The sequence below is a fragment of the Suricata suricatta genome, chromosome 11 (assembly GCF_006229205.1).
Source record: "Suricata suricatta isolate VVHF042 chromosome 11, meerkat_22Aug2017_6uvM2_HiC, whole genome shotgun sequence".
Classification (NCBI taxonomy): Eukaryota; Metazoa; Chordata; class Mammalia; order Carnivora; family Herpestidae; genus Suricata; species Suricata suricatta.
The window spans coordinates 57,744,600-57,759,130 of NC_043710.1; the positions used below are offsets into that span (position 1 = coordinate 57,744,600).

The 14,531-nt window shown below is 55.9% G+C and overlaps 1 protein-coding gene and 1 long non-coding RNA gene across 3 annotated transcripts in view; one reads left to right on the forward strand and one right to left on the reverse strand.

The window, feature by feature from the left end:
* Positions 1-722: 722 nt before the first annotated feature.
* LRRC32 (leucine rich repeat containing 32) overlaps positions 723-14,531 on the reverse strand; it is a 28,629-nt gene continuing 14,820 nt past the window's right edge. For both annotated transcript variants that reach the window (XM_029915235.1, XM_029915236.1), the window contains 2 exons: positions 9,613-9,703; positions 723-4,694 (listed from right to left, as the gene is read on the reverse strand). In XM_029915235.1, coding sequence (XP_029771095.1) covers positions 2,790-4,694; positions 9,613-9,699 — 1,992 coding nt within the window. In that variant the 5' untranslated portion in view covers positions 9,700-9,703 and the 3' untranslated portion in view covers positions 723-2,789. The remainder of the gene's footprint in view (positions 4,695-9,612; positions 9,704-14,531) is intronic.
* On the forward strand, positions 2,756-7,562 carry LOC115272180. The gene is made up of 3 exons (XR_003900287.1): positions 2,756-2,880; positions 4,032-4,149; positions 7,066-7,562. It is a non-coding gene; the product is annotated as an uncharacterized LOC115272180 (long non-coding RNA).

Consider the following 14,531-nt stretch of genomic DNA (forward strand, 5'->3'; position numbering starts at 1 on the left):
CGTGTGGGGGCCTAGATACCAAGGCCAGTGTGTTGAGTGGAGGGCGTGGGTGACAGGGATGATGGGGTGAGGGCCCCACCCCCGCAGCAGAGGGGTCGAGGAGGTACAGTCTGGAAAGTGCACTGAGTTTGGCAAAGGATACCCTCAGTGACCTCAGCCCAGGGCAGTGTGGGGGCGCAGGGGCAAAGGCACCTGGGGTGGGTTGGGAATGGAGGGGAAAGGGGGACTGCTTCACCAAGTTTATTACCCATGAGCTAGGAGAAGGAAAGGGAAAGTAGTTTAAGGGTCTTTTCACTCTTTTTCAGATAACCCAGACTTGAGCCCAGCCAAGCTGTGAGAGCAATACTGTGAAGAGAGGAAAATGAGGGGTCCATGAGAGGACCCGGAGGGTGGGCAGGAGAGAGAGCAGAGCCCCGAGAGAAGGCAGGGCCGTGAGCACAGACAGGGTAAGAACAGGAGATGCCACAGGAGGAAGGCTCAGGTGGGGTAAGGGCTTGTTGCGTGTGAGGGTCAGAGGTGTGGCAGGGGAATGAGGGCTGAGGCCCCAAGGTCCAGGGTGGTGAGGACCCAGGGCCCGAGTCTCCCCTCAATAGCCCTCAGCCCGTCTCCCCACGGGTTCGCCGTGAGGATTCAAGGCCTGCAGTGGAAACAGAGGGGGCAGGGTTCAAGTGGATGCCATGAGGTCAATTACCCACAGTGAGGAGGAGGCTGGCAGGCCACACTGTTTCTCCAAAATTATTTTTTAATACATTCATGTGGGTTATACAAAGAGCTGGTCCCAAGGCCAGGGCTGTGGCCTGGCTCCTGGGAGGTGAGAGCAGCATTATGTAGTGTTTCCATAGATCAGGCACGAAGGGGCCCGCGCCCCACCCTCCAGGCCTGAGGAAGAGTGTTTTTTGTGCCATGACCACCTGTGGTTGTGATCCCAACCAGGTCTGGGTCTGCCTGGCTGTGCCACATACCCACCAGGGCCCCAGGCTGGGGCCAGGACACCGGCTTCTAGCCCCAGCTCTGCCACTGACTCCCTGAGTCCTTGACCCTCTCTGGGCCTCAGTTTTCTTGTCTGTAAAATGGAATGGAGATGGGGGGGGGCGGTTTCATTGTCTCACACTCAAGCACCATCATGAGCCAGATGATGGCCAAGCATGGGTAAGACGGTGAAGACAGTAACATGGGTCTTGGGCTGATGCCAGGGCTCCCAGGACAGCCCATGATTCCATGGGTATGAGGAATAGGGGGTTCTATCTAGATGGGTTTTTCGACTCATTTTTCTAGGGAGGGAAAGTCCCTGCATAATGAGGACCCGAAAGTGTTTGGAGCCAGCATTATCTTGTGATATGACAGCTAAGAGAGAAGGAAATCACTCAGGTCCAACCCCTAAGCCCCCTTCCCACCCCCAGTGAGGTCTGAATCCCCCTTTTTTCACAGGCTTTGCCACAGACTTGTGAAGCACTGAGCAAGTTCCATTCTCTTCCCCAGCCTCAGTTTATCTATCCGTGCAACGGGGAGTTTGCACTCAATGGTCTCAAACCCTGGGCTTTGCTCAATGGAAGAAGAGGGAATGCAAGAGCAAAACAGAAAGAGGTGAATACACACCAGTCTGCAAAGGGGGGAGTAAGGGAAACTGAGGCAGAGGAGGAGGAGGGGGCCCATGTCTGCCTGCCTAGGAGAGAGGAGGGAGAGGACTGCGTGGTATGTGTTGCACAGGATGCCCCTAGGCCCTGTTCCCAAAGTGTGGGTCCATTTCCTGTCCACCTAGTAGCCCCCAGCCCCTACAGTCAGGCCCTGGAGACAGAGGATTTGAGTCTGCATCTCACTTATGTCATTTCTTAGCTGGAGGACCCTGAAAGGAGAGTGGTGGATCTTTTTTTGGTAAAATGGAATAAAATACCAACCTCAGAGGGTAGTCATAAAGAGGCAGACATGTCATAGCTGCCAAGCCTGGTGCAAAACAGAACCAGATACCTACGGTCTGACTCTTGGCTCGCCAGCCAGCGGAGGGCTGGGATGGGACAGCATGTCTGCACGGGGAGCTGGGGGGCTGGAGCAGTGTTTGAGCACCACGAGAGTGCCAGGTAGGGACAGGGCCTGCTCGGAGCAGGAAATGGAATGGTCTAGCACTGGGCCAGGACCCAGGGCAACCACCTCTTAACCAGGCCCTGCAGGGCCGCTGCAGCCTGCCTCATGGCTGGATCCAAGACCTATTTATGCAGCTCCAGTTCTCTTCCGGTCACAAGCTCTTCATGTTCCAGAGAGGCTGAAAGTCATTATCAGAAGATGTGACCCACAGTCTGCTTGGAACCACCTCAGACAAGTCTTCTGGGTCTCGCCCCTCCTTTGCTCTGGCCCTGCTCGAGGCAGGACTCCCCAAGACTCAGCCAGCTGGAGTCCTCAGAGCTTTGGAGGACTTCCATGCTCCGTGGCTTTGTGACCACCTCCCCACCAGGGCTCGGTGATGCCTGAGGGCAGGGATGTGTCTTGTGTCCCCAGTGGCCGGGGCAGGATGTGACACAAAACAGATGCCTGGCAAAGATGTGTTGCACGAATAGGTCAGCCTTATTTTCTGTCACTCCTGAAACTGCCCGACTTCCGGCTTCCACAGCTGGACCACACGTGTGGCCTGGGAAGCCAGTCACCTACCAATAGAGCAGGATATGGGGAAAGGAGCCCCGGGCTGGGATTCAGAGGGCAGGGTTCTCAGATCCTGTGTGACCTTGGGTTGGTCCCCGCCCCTGTCCGTGCCTCAGGCTCCCCAGCTATCCTGGAAGAGCTCCCGGCTTCTGGCTTCTCTAGGCTTTGTACTGCTGGGTGAACTTCTGCCGGCGGACAAAGCAACAGGTGGCCAGAGTGGTGAGGAGGACAGCAGAGACCAGCACAAAGGTGAGGATGATAATGAGGTTGACATTCTTAAGCCCGCCCTTCTCACAGTCCTCAGGACGCACATGGCTCAGGGATACCTCCTCCTGTGAGCCAAAGCGGCAGGTCAGGTCTTGGGTGGCATCCACGTCCACACGGCCCTGGTGCAGCTGGGCCGCCAGCCAGCCATTGCCACAGCAGCTCAGCGGGTTCCCCTGCGGGTAGAGACGCCGGAGGCTGGTCTCGAGGCCACCCATGGCACTGCCCGGCAAGAGGCTGAAGCTGTTGTTCCTCAGGTCCAGCACCTCCAGTGACACAGCCTGTGTCCAGGCAGGCAGGCGGCTCAGGCGGTTCTCGGCAAGATTGAGTCGCTTGAGGCAGCGGAAGCAGGGCAGGTCTACTTGCAGGATGGCCAGCCCGTTGCCCTGCAGGGCCAGGACCTCTAAGGAGGTCTCCAGGCCCACCAAGGCCCCTGGGGCCATATCTAGCCCCGGGTTGGCAGAGAGGTCCAGCTCAGTAAGCGGTGTATGGAGGAAGGCACCCGGCCGGAGCATCTCCATCCCATTGTCCGCCAGGTTCAGGATGCGGAGGGAGGAGAGGCCAGAGAAGGCCACACAGCCTGAGGGGCCAGGCTCACTGGGCCCCCCACAAGGCCTGAGCCGGTTCCCCTGCAGCTCAAGCTTCTGCAGTCTGGCCAGGCTGGCAAAAGTGTACGCAGGCAGGGCCCGCAGACCATTGTCCTGTAGAAGCAGCGTCCGCAGAGACCCCAGGGCTCTGGTGGCCAGCTCCACTGTCTCCAGTGTGTTGTGACTGGCGTCCAGATGCACGAGGCAAGGCAGGAAGCCCGCACGCCGCACCTCCAAGGCTCGCAAGCAGTTTCGGCTGAGATTTAGGAAGCGGAGGGAGGTCAGGGGCTCAAGAAAGCCCTCAGGGACCAGCTCGATCTCGTTGTAGCTCAAATCCAGATTCAAGAGCTGGGAGAGGGGGTGGATGCTGGAGTTCTGACTGGGGTTCGAGGAGGGCAGGGCCGACCAGCCCTCAGAAGGTGCCTGGAGGCCCTCACCACCCTGGGGTGGCCCTGTGGGGAGCCGGATGAGGTTGTTGGACATGTTCAGGTAGATGAGGTTGGGGAGCGCGGCCAGGTCAGGGAAGTGGAGCAGTCTGTTCTCCCGCAGGTCAAGCCAGGCCAGCTGATACTCAGCCCGGGGCTCTGGGGCCGTCTGGAAGGCCTCAATACTGTTGCAGCTCAGGTCAAGCACACGCAGCTGTTGGAGGCTAAAGTCAGAGATGCAGGTGAGGGAGTTCCGGGAGAGATTGAGGTGGGCCAGGTGCGGCAGCGCCTCGAAAGCACCGTCCTCGATGTCCATGAGCACGTTGCTGTGGAGGTCCAGCCGCTCCAGCACGGGTGTGCCCCGGAAGGTGTGGCGGGCCAGGCGAGTCAGGCTGTTCTCCGCCAGGGAGAGGGTGCGCAGCGCAGGGGCCTCCCCCAGCAGCTGCTCCACCAGGCCACTGTACAGACTGTTTCCAGACAGGTCCAGAGATGTCACATGCGGCAGCAGGCCCAGGTCAGGGGCGCTCAGCACGCTGCCCACCGCCAGGCGGTTATGGGCCAGGTTGAGGTGCTCCAGGTGGGGCAGGGCCTGGAAGGCCCCTGTCTGGAGGAAGTTGATCTCATTGGAGCTCAGGTCCAGGTGCCGGAGTGCTGTGTAGAAGCCCAGGGGTAAGGCCAGGATTCTCTGCAGCTGGTTTCCAGATAGATCGAGGAGCTCAATGTCTAGCGGGAGCACTGAGGGGACCTGGAGCAGGCCGAGACCATGACACAAGGCCTCCTTGTCTACCTGAGGTGGGCAGGGAGGGCAGGGAGAGCAGTGGATATTAGTGGGTACAGTGGGGGTGTGTGTGGAACCAGACACCTTCTGGAAAGGATAACTCAACCCCCTCTCCCACGCACCGCCACCCCAGCCAGGCCTAGCATGGGCTCCACATTCCTCCGCCCTGGCCTAATCATCCCATGTCTGGATGATCCCCATCTCAAGCCTCCTGCACCCATCTCTAGCACTCAGTCCTGTGCTGGGCGTCAGGGAGGGACTTAAGGAACTCAAGAGACTTAAGGACACACAGAAATGACAGACAGATAGAAGGACAAATGAACTAACAAGACACTAGTCACTGATTATCATCCTATTTTACAGGAAACAGAGCCACATTTCACCTAGAGTGATCCCAAGCAAGGGAACAGCAGGGCCAAGCTGGAAGCCGGGACTCCTGGTTCACATCCTGGGTTCCTTCTTTGGGCCCAGAGAGTTAAATGTACCCAGCTACTATTAGACTCTAAACACTGGGGCGCCTGGGTGGCTCAGCCGGTTGAGCGTCCGACTTCGGCTCAGGTCATGATCTCACGGTTGGTGGGTTTGAGCCCCATGTCAGGCTCAGTTCTGACAGCTAGCTCAGAGCCTGGAGCCTGTTTCAGATTCGGTCTCTCCCTCTCTCTGGTCCTCCCTGGCTCACGCTTTCTCTGTCTCTCTCAAAAAGAAACAAAATACATTAAAAAAAAAAAAAAAAGAAAGAAACGCTTTGGGGAGAAATGTTTCCAAAATGCAATTTGTACTTCTCTCACTGGTTCTCCTGTTGGCCTCCTACCCTCACACCTCTTTAAGCCCTCATTCCAGGGGGCAGAACTCAGGGTCTAGTGCCTGCCTGCCTTGCTGCCTATCCCCAGAGGAGATCTCCTTTCTGCTGCCGCTACCTGCCCCACCTCCATCAGTGGCCTTGCTTCCCAGGCCTGGTCCAAACCAGCCCCTGGAGGTAGGAGAAGGGGTAGGGAGCAGGGGGAAAGATGGCTGGGGTTCCAACCTACATTCTTTGGTGACAAGACTATGTTTGTGCTGTGTGAGCCTTCCCAAATCACATTACCACTCTGGTTTCTTACCTAGAAAGTAACAACCTTCCTCAGCACCAACTCAGCATTTTACATTTTATTTAGCACTTTCAGGCCCCTGGTCTCACCGGAGTCTCACAAGAGCAAGCCCCTCAAATATGATCATCCCTCTTTATAGAAACCCAAGCTCAGAGAGGGTAGGGAGGCTCCAGGATCGCTCAGCTGAGGAGGGGCAGAGCTGGGATTGGAGGCCGGGTCTCCTCACAACCAAAGGCTCAACATTTGTCCTTCTAGCACATGTGGCTTCTGGAGCCTGAATTCTTTCTGTGCAGATGCAGTCTCCCTCTCATCCCTCTGAGGACCCCAGGAAGGCACCCTTTCCCAGGAAACGGTCTGACTTCCACAACCACCCTGTTCAGGCCTACTCCCGCCCAGGTTCCCTGTATCCAGTGACCCCTTCTGACCCCTCCACCAGCCAAATGCCTGGCAAGTGCTAAAAGAAAAAACAAAACAAACAAACAAAAAAAACCACTCTGTGCCACCCTCTGCTTAATCCCCTCCAGGGAAAAGCCCAGGACCGTCAGTGGGGTTCAAAGCTATTTGTAACCCCTGCCAATCTGTCCCCTCTCCTCCCAACCACTCCTGCCCAGCCCATAAGCAGTGACAACATCTGACCAGTGCCCTTCGTGCCCTCCCACACCACCTCTGGGCCGCCTCCTTGCTGTTCCCTGCACTGGTTAGGCCACCCCCACCAGGTCTGCAGGGTGAGCCCAGTGTACTGAGCTGGGCAGGTGGGGCCTCCTCCGGGCTCTCCCCAGGCCAGAGATCCCTGGTGCTCCCTGTCTCAGAGCTTTGGTCCCAGATTGTGACTGTCCATGTGGGACCTGCTAGGCAGGGAGCTCAGAGCTAACAGGGACTGGTGGGATTGATGGGGACGCCTTGAACTTGGCCCACAAAAGGTACTCAATCAATTTTTCTGAACGAATGAGTCATGGACATCTCTGGCTTAGTAAAGGTCTGAGGGGTTGAATCAGTCACCTTTCTGAAAGGAAAGGAAAGAGAGAATCAATGTTTTCAAACTGGACTCGAAGCCTGTTAGAGTAAAAAGACTCTGGCCCACCCACTTCTCAGATGGGGAGATGGAACCTGAAGATGGCAATGACCTCTGCAAGGTCATGGTGAGTTAGTGGCTGAGCCCACAGAGCAGAAACAGCAGGCTGGGTGCTCCCTTGCCTGGCCCAGCTCTCAGCTTCCTCCCCAGAGGCGTGGGGCAGGGAATGGGGGGTGGAGTGGAGTCCTCATCAGGCATCTGTGTGACCTTCCTGTTCCAGGCAGCCCAGTGACAGTGTCGGCTCCTACCACCTCCAGTGAAGCAGTTTCCTTGAGGCCTCAGAGACCCACGGATACCCCTGCCATCGAGCGCCCCCGTGAACCAGAAACCTAGCCCCTAACCCTGCCACCTTGCCAGCCCTGCCTGTCTCTTGCCCCCTCCTCCCTCACACCCTCTCTGCCAGCTGCAGCCATTAGGAATGGCTTCATCCCCATCCTCAGCTTCCTGGACCATCTCGACTTCAGGAAGAAACAGCAAAAGGAACACAATGACCACCGCCATCACAGAGCGCTAGCTCTGTGGCAGGCCCCACGGCTGAGTGCACAGACCCCTTGCCTCATTTATTTACCCTGATATACCCCCTAAGGAAGCTGAGGCTCGGGGGTGGGGGGCGATGAACTTCCCCCAGCTCTGACGGTCAGAAGCTCCAGGGCACCCGTGTGAGTTCCTTTTCCTGTTGGTGCCGGCTGAGTTCTGACCACTGGCCCCCAGCTGACTGAGCACCCACATTGATTCCTCCAGCAGAGTAAATAGTACTGTTCACTGAGCACCTGCATGTGGGGGGCACTGTACTGGGATCCATGCCATCCCACACCCCATCTCACCTCTGGACACTCAAAGGCTCCCAAGACACCAGCCCCAGAGGCTGAGTGAGGACACAAAGCTGGCTAAGCCCAGGGCCTAAGACTTGCTTTCCACACTGGTGCCCATGAGGGCTGGCAGGCGAGCTATGGGCTGCCAGTCCAGGAGGGAGCTTGAAGGAACTCTAAGGGTGCCCACTGCTCCCTGAGCTCTGAGCTTCCAGCATGGCTGACATGGCCAAGTTTAGAGCAGTCCTTGACCCGTGCTCTCTGGGATGCCAGGATGCCACTACCCCCTTTTTCTTAAGGAGGGTAGAGGACCTTCCACCCAATTCCATTTTGCCACCTGCACATAGAAGGGAAAGGGGGTAGAAAGAGGCACCAGGCAGTGGACAGCGTCAGCTCCGGAGAGCTGGGTTCAAGTCCTAGCTCTGTTACTTCCTGTCTGTATGACCCCGGTGGCCCACATCTCTTCTCTCAGCCTCAGTGTCCTCAGCTGAAAAGGGCTCTTTGCAGGATAAAGTGAGAGAAAGCCCTCAGAATGGTGCAGGCACCTCGCAAGCCCTTAGTCCGTGGCAATTTCTTTCCACTGGTTTGAAAATAATCATGACACTTACATGGATCTTCCACGGTAGTTCAGAAAGTGCTTTCTGAATGCATTTTTACCTAGAACGCAAAGCTCACTCAGCTTCCCACTGCCTGTTCGGTGGTCCAGCCCATTCACGTCTCTGAGCTTGTCTCCTTGGGTAGAAGGTGGGGCTGCGTTTGGGGGTGTCTGAGGCCTTTTCTGCCCGTTATTCTGGGTTCCAGGAATCTCAGAACGGCTCTGAGGGGCAAGAAGTGAGGTGGCAAGAGCAGGAGCCTGCCCACCCAGGGAAGGGTTGCCGGCCCCTCCTGCATCATGAGCTTCCAGCCCCAGGTCCAGGTTGGGGCTGCTGGAGGGCCCGTCCCTTCCCCAGCCTGACTCTGGCCTTCACCTCAGTGACTTCTAAGTGGACCTAAGTGATCCCTTTTCCCTGTGTCCTGCAGGGCTCCAGTGACTTCAGGGCTAGTCTGCCTGGCTCAGGGCCAGAAAAAGGGCCAAGAGTGAATCTAATAAATCAATAAATTCTTGGTCTGGCACAGGAACCAGGCTTGGACCCACTCACCAACTTTCCCACATGCTCAGTATAAGGGTCCAGAAAAAGGGAGCAAACAGAAACGGAGAAGGCTGGGAGGGGTCAGGGGAGACTGCTGGAGGAGGTGGCATTTGGCCTAGGCTGTACTGAGAGAGAGGCCTCTCATCTGCCAAGCAGCAGACAGGCCCAAGTCAAGGACTCCGGTTAGGAAAGGAGATTTGCCCCAGGAGGGACCCAGCTGGCCCACCCCCATTCCCCCCACATACACATACTCTGCCTCACCCAGATGAGTCTACTGCCCTATAGAGTCCAATATCAACCTCACGGGTCCTAGTTGAATGCCCTTAGACAAGTAACCGAACCTCTCTAAACTGCAGTTTCCAATTCTATACAATGGGCATAACGGTACTTATCCAATAGGATTAATGCTGCACAAGGTATTTAAACATTCTAGTGGGCACTCATTAAATGCAAGATTTAAATGCATTAAATGCATTCCTTGGGGTGTCTTAGTCGGCTAAGCATCAGACTTTGGCTTAGGTCATGATCTCCCTGAGCTATCCCTGAGATCTTCCTGAGTTCAAGCCCCACATCGGGCTTTGTGCTGCCAGTTCAGAGCCTGAAGCCTCCTTCGGATTCTGTGTCTTCTCTCTCTGTCCCTCTTCCAATTGTTCGTGTTTTCTATCTCTCTCTCTCTCTCTCTCTTAAATAATAAATTAATAAACTTGATAAAAAAATTAAAAATATGTGCATTCCCTTTCCTCTTCTAACTCCTCTGACTTCTGGCTTGTGGGGCTGGGGCAGTGGGACACCCTGGGGGCCTTACCCTGCCTAGGTGGGGCTTCTTACCATCTTACAGGGCACCTTGTCTCGGTGTTGGGAGGTGGCCAGGCCCAGGGTCAGTACGGCCAGGAGCAGCAGGATCTGGTGGCTCATGGCTCTGTGTAGGGTGGGAAGGAAAGGGGAACACTGTAAGATCACTGGCTTCTTTCCACTGCCAATGCCTCCTACCCTCCCCCGGCCCCTCCACCCCTTTTCTCCCCTCCTCTCTTCTCTCCTGTCTGTGCCTGCCTTCAGGGAACCCCAGATCACAGAGGAGGTGGGTGGGAACTGGGTCCTGGGTCTGAAGGCTACCACAAAGGACCCCAAGTGCCAGACCATCACCCCAGTAGCAAGAGTTTTTAAAGAGTGGGTGACTTGGTCAGATTTGGGTTTCGAAAGGCCCTACCTGCTGGAAAACTGCCTGGAGGAGGTGAGCAGGAGGTGGAGGGACTCTAAGGGCTGCCCTGTGCCAGCCCCAGGGCTGGGGTGGGGTGAGGTGGGGAGCGAGGCTTCTGACCACATTTCCACTCAGGTCGTAAGCAGGTCCCCCATCCTAGTTTCTTAGAACCCCCAACGGAATTCCTCAATGCCTCCCCCCACTCCCAGACTTTTATTTTGCCCTTTTTCTTTTGATTTTCTGATTCTGGAGTCCCTGCCATTGTTTGAAGGCTAGGCCTGGAGCCCTGACAGGAAGCCCCACCAGAAGGCCTCTGCCCTGCCCCCAGCACTGTCGCTGCGGACTTCCCCAGGAGCGGGCTCCAGGCCCTTTACTTTCACTGAAGCTACTGCCTGTGTAGAGGGACACTTAGGCCTGCTGGTGTCCTCTCTATGTAGAGCCGAGGTGGCATTGAGGGGGACCACAGAGGCCCTGAGCAGGGGAGGTGGGCCAAGTGCTAGGAGTACACAGATCAAGCCATTAATTTCATTCACTCATTCATTCATTCACATCTTAACTGAATGCCTCCTCAAGTCTCACTCTGTGCTGGGAACTGAGGCCACAAATAAATGCACAGAAGTGATCACAATGCATACAGAGTGATAACAAGGAAGGACACATAAAGTCCTCCAAGAGCACTGGACTCAGTCACCCGTAACTGACTGCTCTCTCTTTCCCCTCCACTTGCCTGCTGTGTGACCGTGCAGAAGTCACTTCACCTCTCTGAGCGTCAGTTTCCTCTTTTATTTTAATGTTTATTTTTTTTTTTTGAGAGAGAGAGAGAGAGAGAGAGAGAGAGAGAGAGAGAGCGCGTACTCAGGCAAACAGGGGAGTGGGAGGGGCAGAGAGAGAAGGGGATAGAGGACCCAAAGCAGGCTCTGCGCTGACAACCACGAGCCCAACAGAGAGCTCAGATTCACGAACCATGAGATCATGACCTGAGCCAAAGTAGGATGCTTAATCGACTGAGCCACCCAGGTACCCCTCAGTTTCCTCTTTTGAGGTTAATGCCAACTTTGCCAAGTTTTGTTAAAGATCAAATGAGATGCATTCTATGAAAGTGCTCTTACAGAGCCCTTGTTATAAACCCGGTTCTCTTCTCAATACTCTATGTGCATGCACTCAGTCCTCACAGGAGTTCAAGCACTTGGTTCTCTGATCACCATTCCCATTTTGCAGATGGGGAAACTGAGGCTCAGAGAGGTTAAGTAACATGCCCAAGGTCACACAGCTAACAAGTGGCTGGCACAGGCCATCTGAGCCCTAAATGTCTACACCAGGAGGTCACCCCTGGGTGCTTAATAAAGGAGCACTGAATTCCAACTCTGAAGGGTGCTTTAGAAGAGGAGGCATCTGTAGGATCTTTGAGGGCTGGGTCTCTCTCAGAATCCACCAGTGTCATTGTGATAAATTTAAGATTTAGGCGGTTATTCTGAGGCCCCTTCTGGCCCAAATATTCAGGGGCCACAGTGGTGTCTTTTAAACTCCATTGCCTGGGTTCCCCTCAGGGCCACGGCTCCCGGCCCCCCTCACTCCCCACAGCTGCTCTCCGCTCACCTGCTTTCACAGGAAACTTGGTTCTGCTGTCTAAAAAGCAGAACAACACCCCCCATTTGAAAGCGAGTATAGTCAGAATTGAGTGGAAACCTCTCAGCAGGGCCTTCAAGACCGTTGGAGAGTGTGTCTGCACAGTTCGTTCTTTCCTCTAGCTTCATCTCTCACTGTCCCCTCTCCCACTCTGGGTTCTGGAAGCCTCCTATTGTCTTCAGTTCTCTGACTGCCTTTTCATTGCCCCAAATCTTCACTTTCTCCCCTCTCTTGTGCTGAATCCCTCCTCCTTTGGATCTCAGCTTGGATACCACTTCCTCCAGGAAGCCTTCTCTGATTCCCCAAGTCTGGGAGATGTATAGCCCCACCTCCAGGTTCTCACAGACCCTGATTTTCCAGTGAGCACAGCACTGAGCACTCCATGACTTGTTCCCCCAACTGCTTTCCTACGGGCAGTGCCCCGGGCAGAGAGGACTCACTCCCCGCTGGGATTCATCTCACACCAGCAGACAGGCCAAGGAGGCCCTGAGTATTGACACAAGGTGACTCTCCGTTCATCTCCCTGCCACACCTTCCCCCACATCAGTGGGTTCTGTCCATTCTGCCTGAAAAAAGGACCCTGGGTCTGCTACCTCCCTCCTCCATCACTGCCCCACACTGAGGCACCACCACAACCCTGGGCCTTGAAGACAGCAACACTCTCCTTCCACCCTGACCCCTTTCAGCCTGCCCTCCACACACTGAGCCAGAGTGAGGTCTTTAAATCATATGTGAGATGATGAATCTCACCACTTGAGAAACTCCAAGAAAATCCAGGCTTCACACAAGCACTTGCAGCCTGCATCTCCCATTCATCCTACCCTTACCAAAGTCTACCACTCCTCAAACATAGCCAGCACATTCCTGCCTCAGGGCCTTTGCTCCTGCTGCTCCCTTCACCTGGAATCCTACTCCCCAGATTCTCCCACATTTTATTTCCTTGCATTGATCATTTTCTGCTCATTTATCCCAGATTCTACGAGAACAGGGGTCTCTTAAGTAGTGCTCACCGAAGATCTAGTGAACAAATGGCAAAGCGAGGGGTAGAGGCTCTACTGAAGAGGGCCGCGAAGTCAGGACAAAGTCAGGACCTTCGGGTCGTGAGCCTGAAGGCACTGCTGCCTAAAGGTCCTCACCACCCCCTCCTCTGCCTGCCAAATCTCACTCTACCCCCAAGGCGAGTCTGTGCTGCCGGCAAGGATGGCCCTGTAGCATGTAGAACTCTGCACTGACACTCACCTGCGAGCGCCCATCGGCAGCCCCCGGGACTCAATGTGTGGCGTGGGAGGACTATTCACTCTTGAGGGAGAACTGCGGTCACTGAGACCCAGACTTACTTCCACACTCTACTGCTTAGCAACCCTGCTCCGGGGCAAGTGCCTTAACCCCTTTCAGGACCTAAGTGTCCCATCCATCTGTCCAGCAAGCAGCCTGGCTCCTGCTCTGCCCCTGGCTTCCCCCAAGCACGGTGATGATTAAGCTGGGAATGGCTGTCAGAGTCTCCTGGACACATCTTTCCCAGCTGGGGCAAAGCCCACAGGGCCGAACAGCCCAGGCAAGGCATGCTGAGGAGGGAGGCTCAGGGCTGCAGACCAGCAGCCTAGGCAAGAGAAGGCAGGAGACATTTTAGGACTCTGACTGCAAGGAGAAATGCCGGAGTGTGTGTGTGTGTGTGTGTGTGTGTGTGTGTGTGTGTGTGTGTGTGAGAGAGAGAGAGAGAGACAGAGAGAGACAGAGAGAGACAAATAGTGGGAGCAATGTCTACTATTATAATAAGCCCATCCCTACATTTCAGGACATCAGACACTCTTCTGAGCCCTTGATGTATACTATCTCATTGAAATCACAACCCAATAAGGTGGTTAGCATAATTTCCATTTAACAGATGAGAAAACTGAGGCTCAGAAAGGTGAAGTGACTTAGCCCAAGTCAGCCAGCATATAAGCATTTCAGGGTTTAGTTCAGGTCTCCCTGCCCCACAAGCTGTGTTTTCTCCAGGCGCTGAGCTGCCTGCTCCCTATAGAACTGTCCTCACGTTGCCCAGGAGGAAAACGAGGCTCAGAGAGGTGACTTCGCCAAAGTCACACTGTAATAGAGACAGATTCAGAATCTGGACTGCCTGCCTTCAAAGCAAATGTTTCCCCTCCACTACAGGCCAAGTGCTCCCCCCCTAACCCTCTCCCACGACCCCCACCCCCACCCTACCGCACACAAGCAGGCTCACAGGACTGGGCTCTGGGGTGCTCCTCTCTCTCCTCTCGGCCCCAGTCACCAGCAGAGTGGGGTCCTGGAAGAGCTGCTGTGGACGTTCATACCAAGCAGTGAATCACTCAGGGCAAGCCCCATTCTGGAGACATGTGCATCCCACGGGGGAATTAGACCTTAACCCAAAGGAATGTAGCTGTGATGGCGGAATTTCAGGCAGTCCGCGGTGGGGGTGGGGGTCCCTCGCATCTTACCACTCACGAAGAAGGCCCGTTTCAGAGCCCTTCTGGGAGAGGTGGGTGCCCCCCACGCGTCCCCACCCAGCGACGGGCAAGCAAGCTACTTGGTGCGGTGGGATGGGAAGCCCCAGGAGGCCTGAGTGAGAGGGTGGTGGGAGGCTTGGATTCGAATCCCGACCAGCCCTAGACTAGCGCTGAGTGTCCGGGCAAGTAAGTGCCGGCCTTTCTGCCCCGGTTTTCCCATCTGTCAAATAGGAACGCCGGGCTCTCCCTTCGCGGGAAAGATCAGCTGAGACGGGAGCCGAGAGGCCGCGGGGGGGTCAAGCTTGGCTCCACGCGCGAAGTGGGAGGCGGCGGGAGAGGACTACGGGGGGCGCGGGAGGCGTCCCGACGGACCCGCCGCACCCCGCGCTCGCCAGGGGCGCGGGATCGCGGGTTCCCCGAGGGGCCCGCAGCCTCGCCCGCGGGGCGGCTCCTAC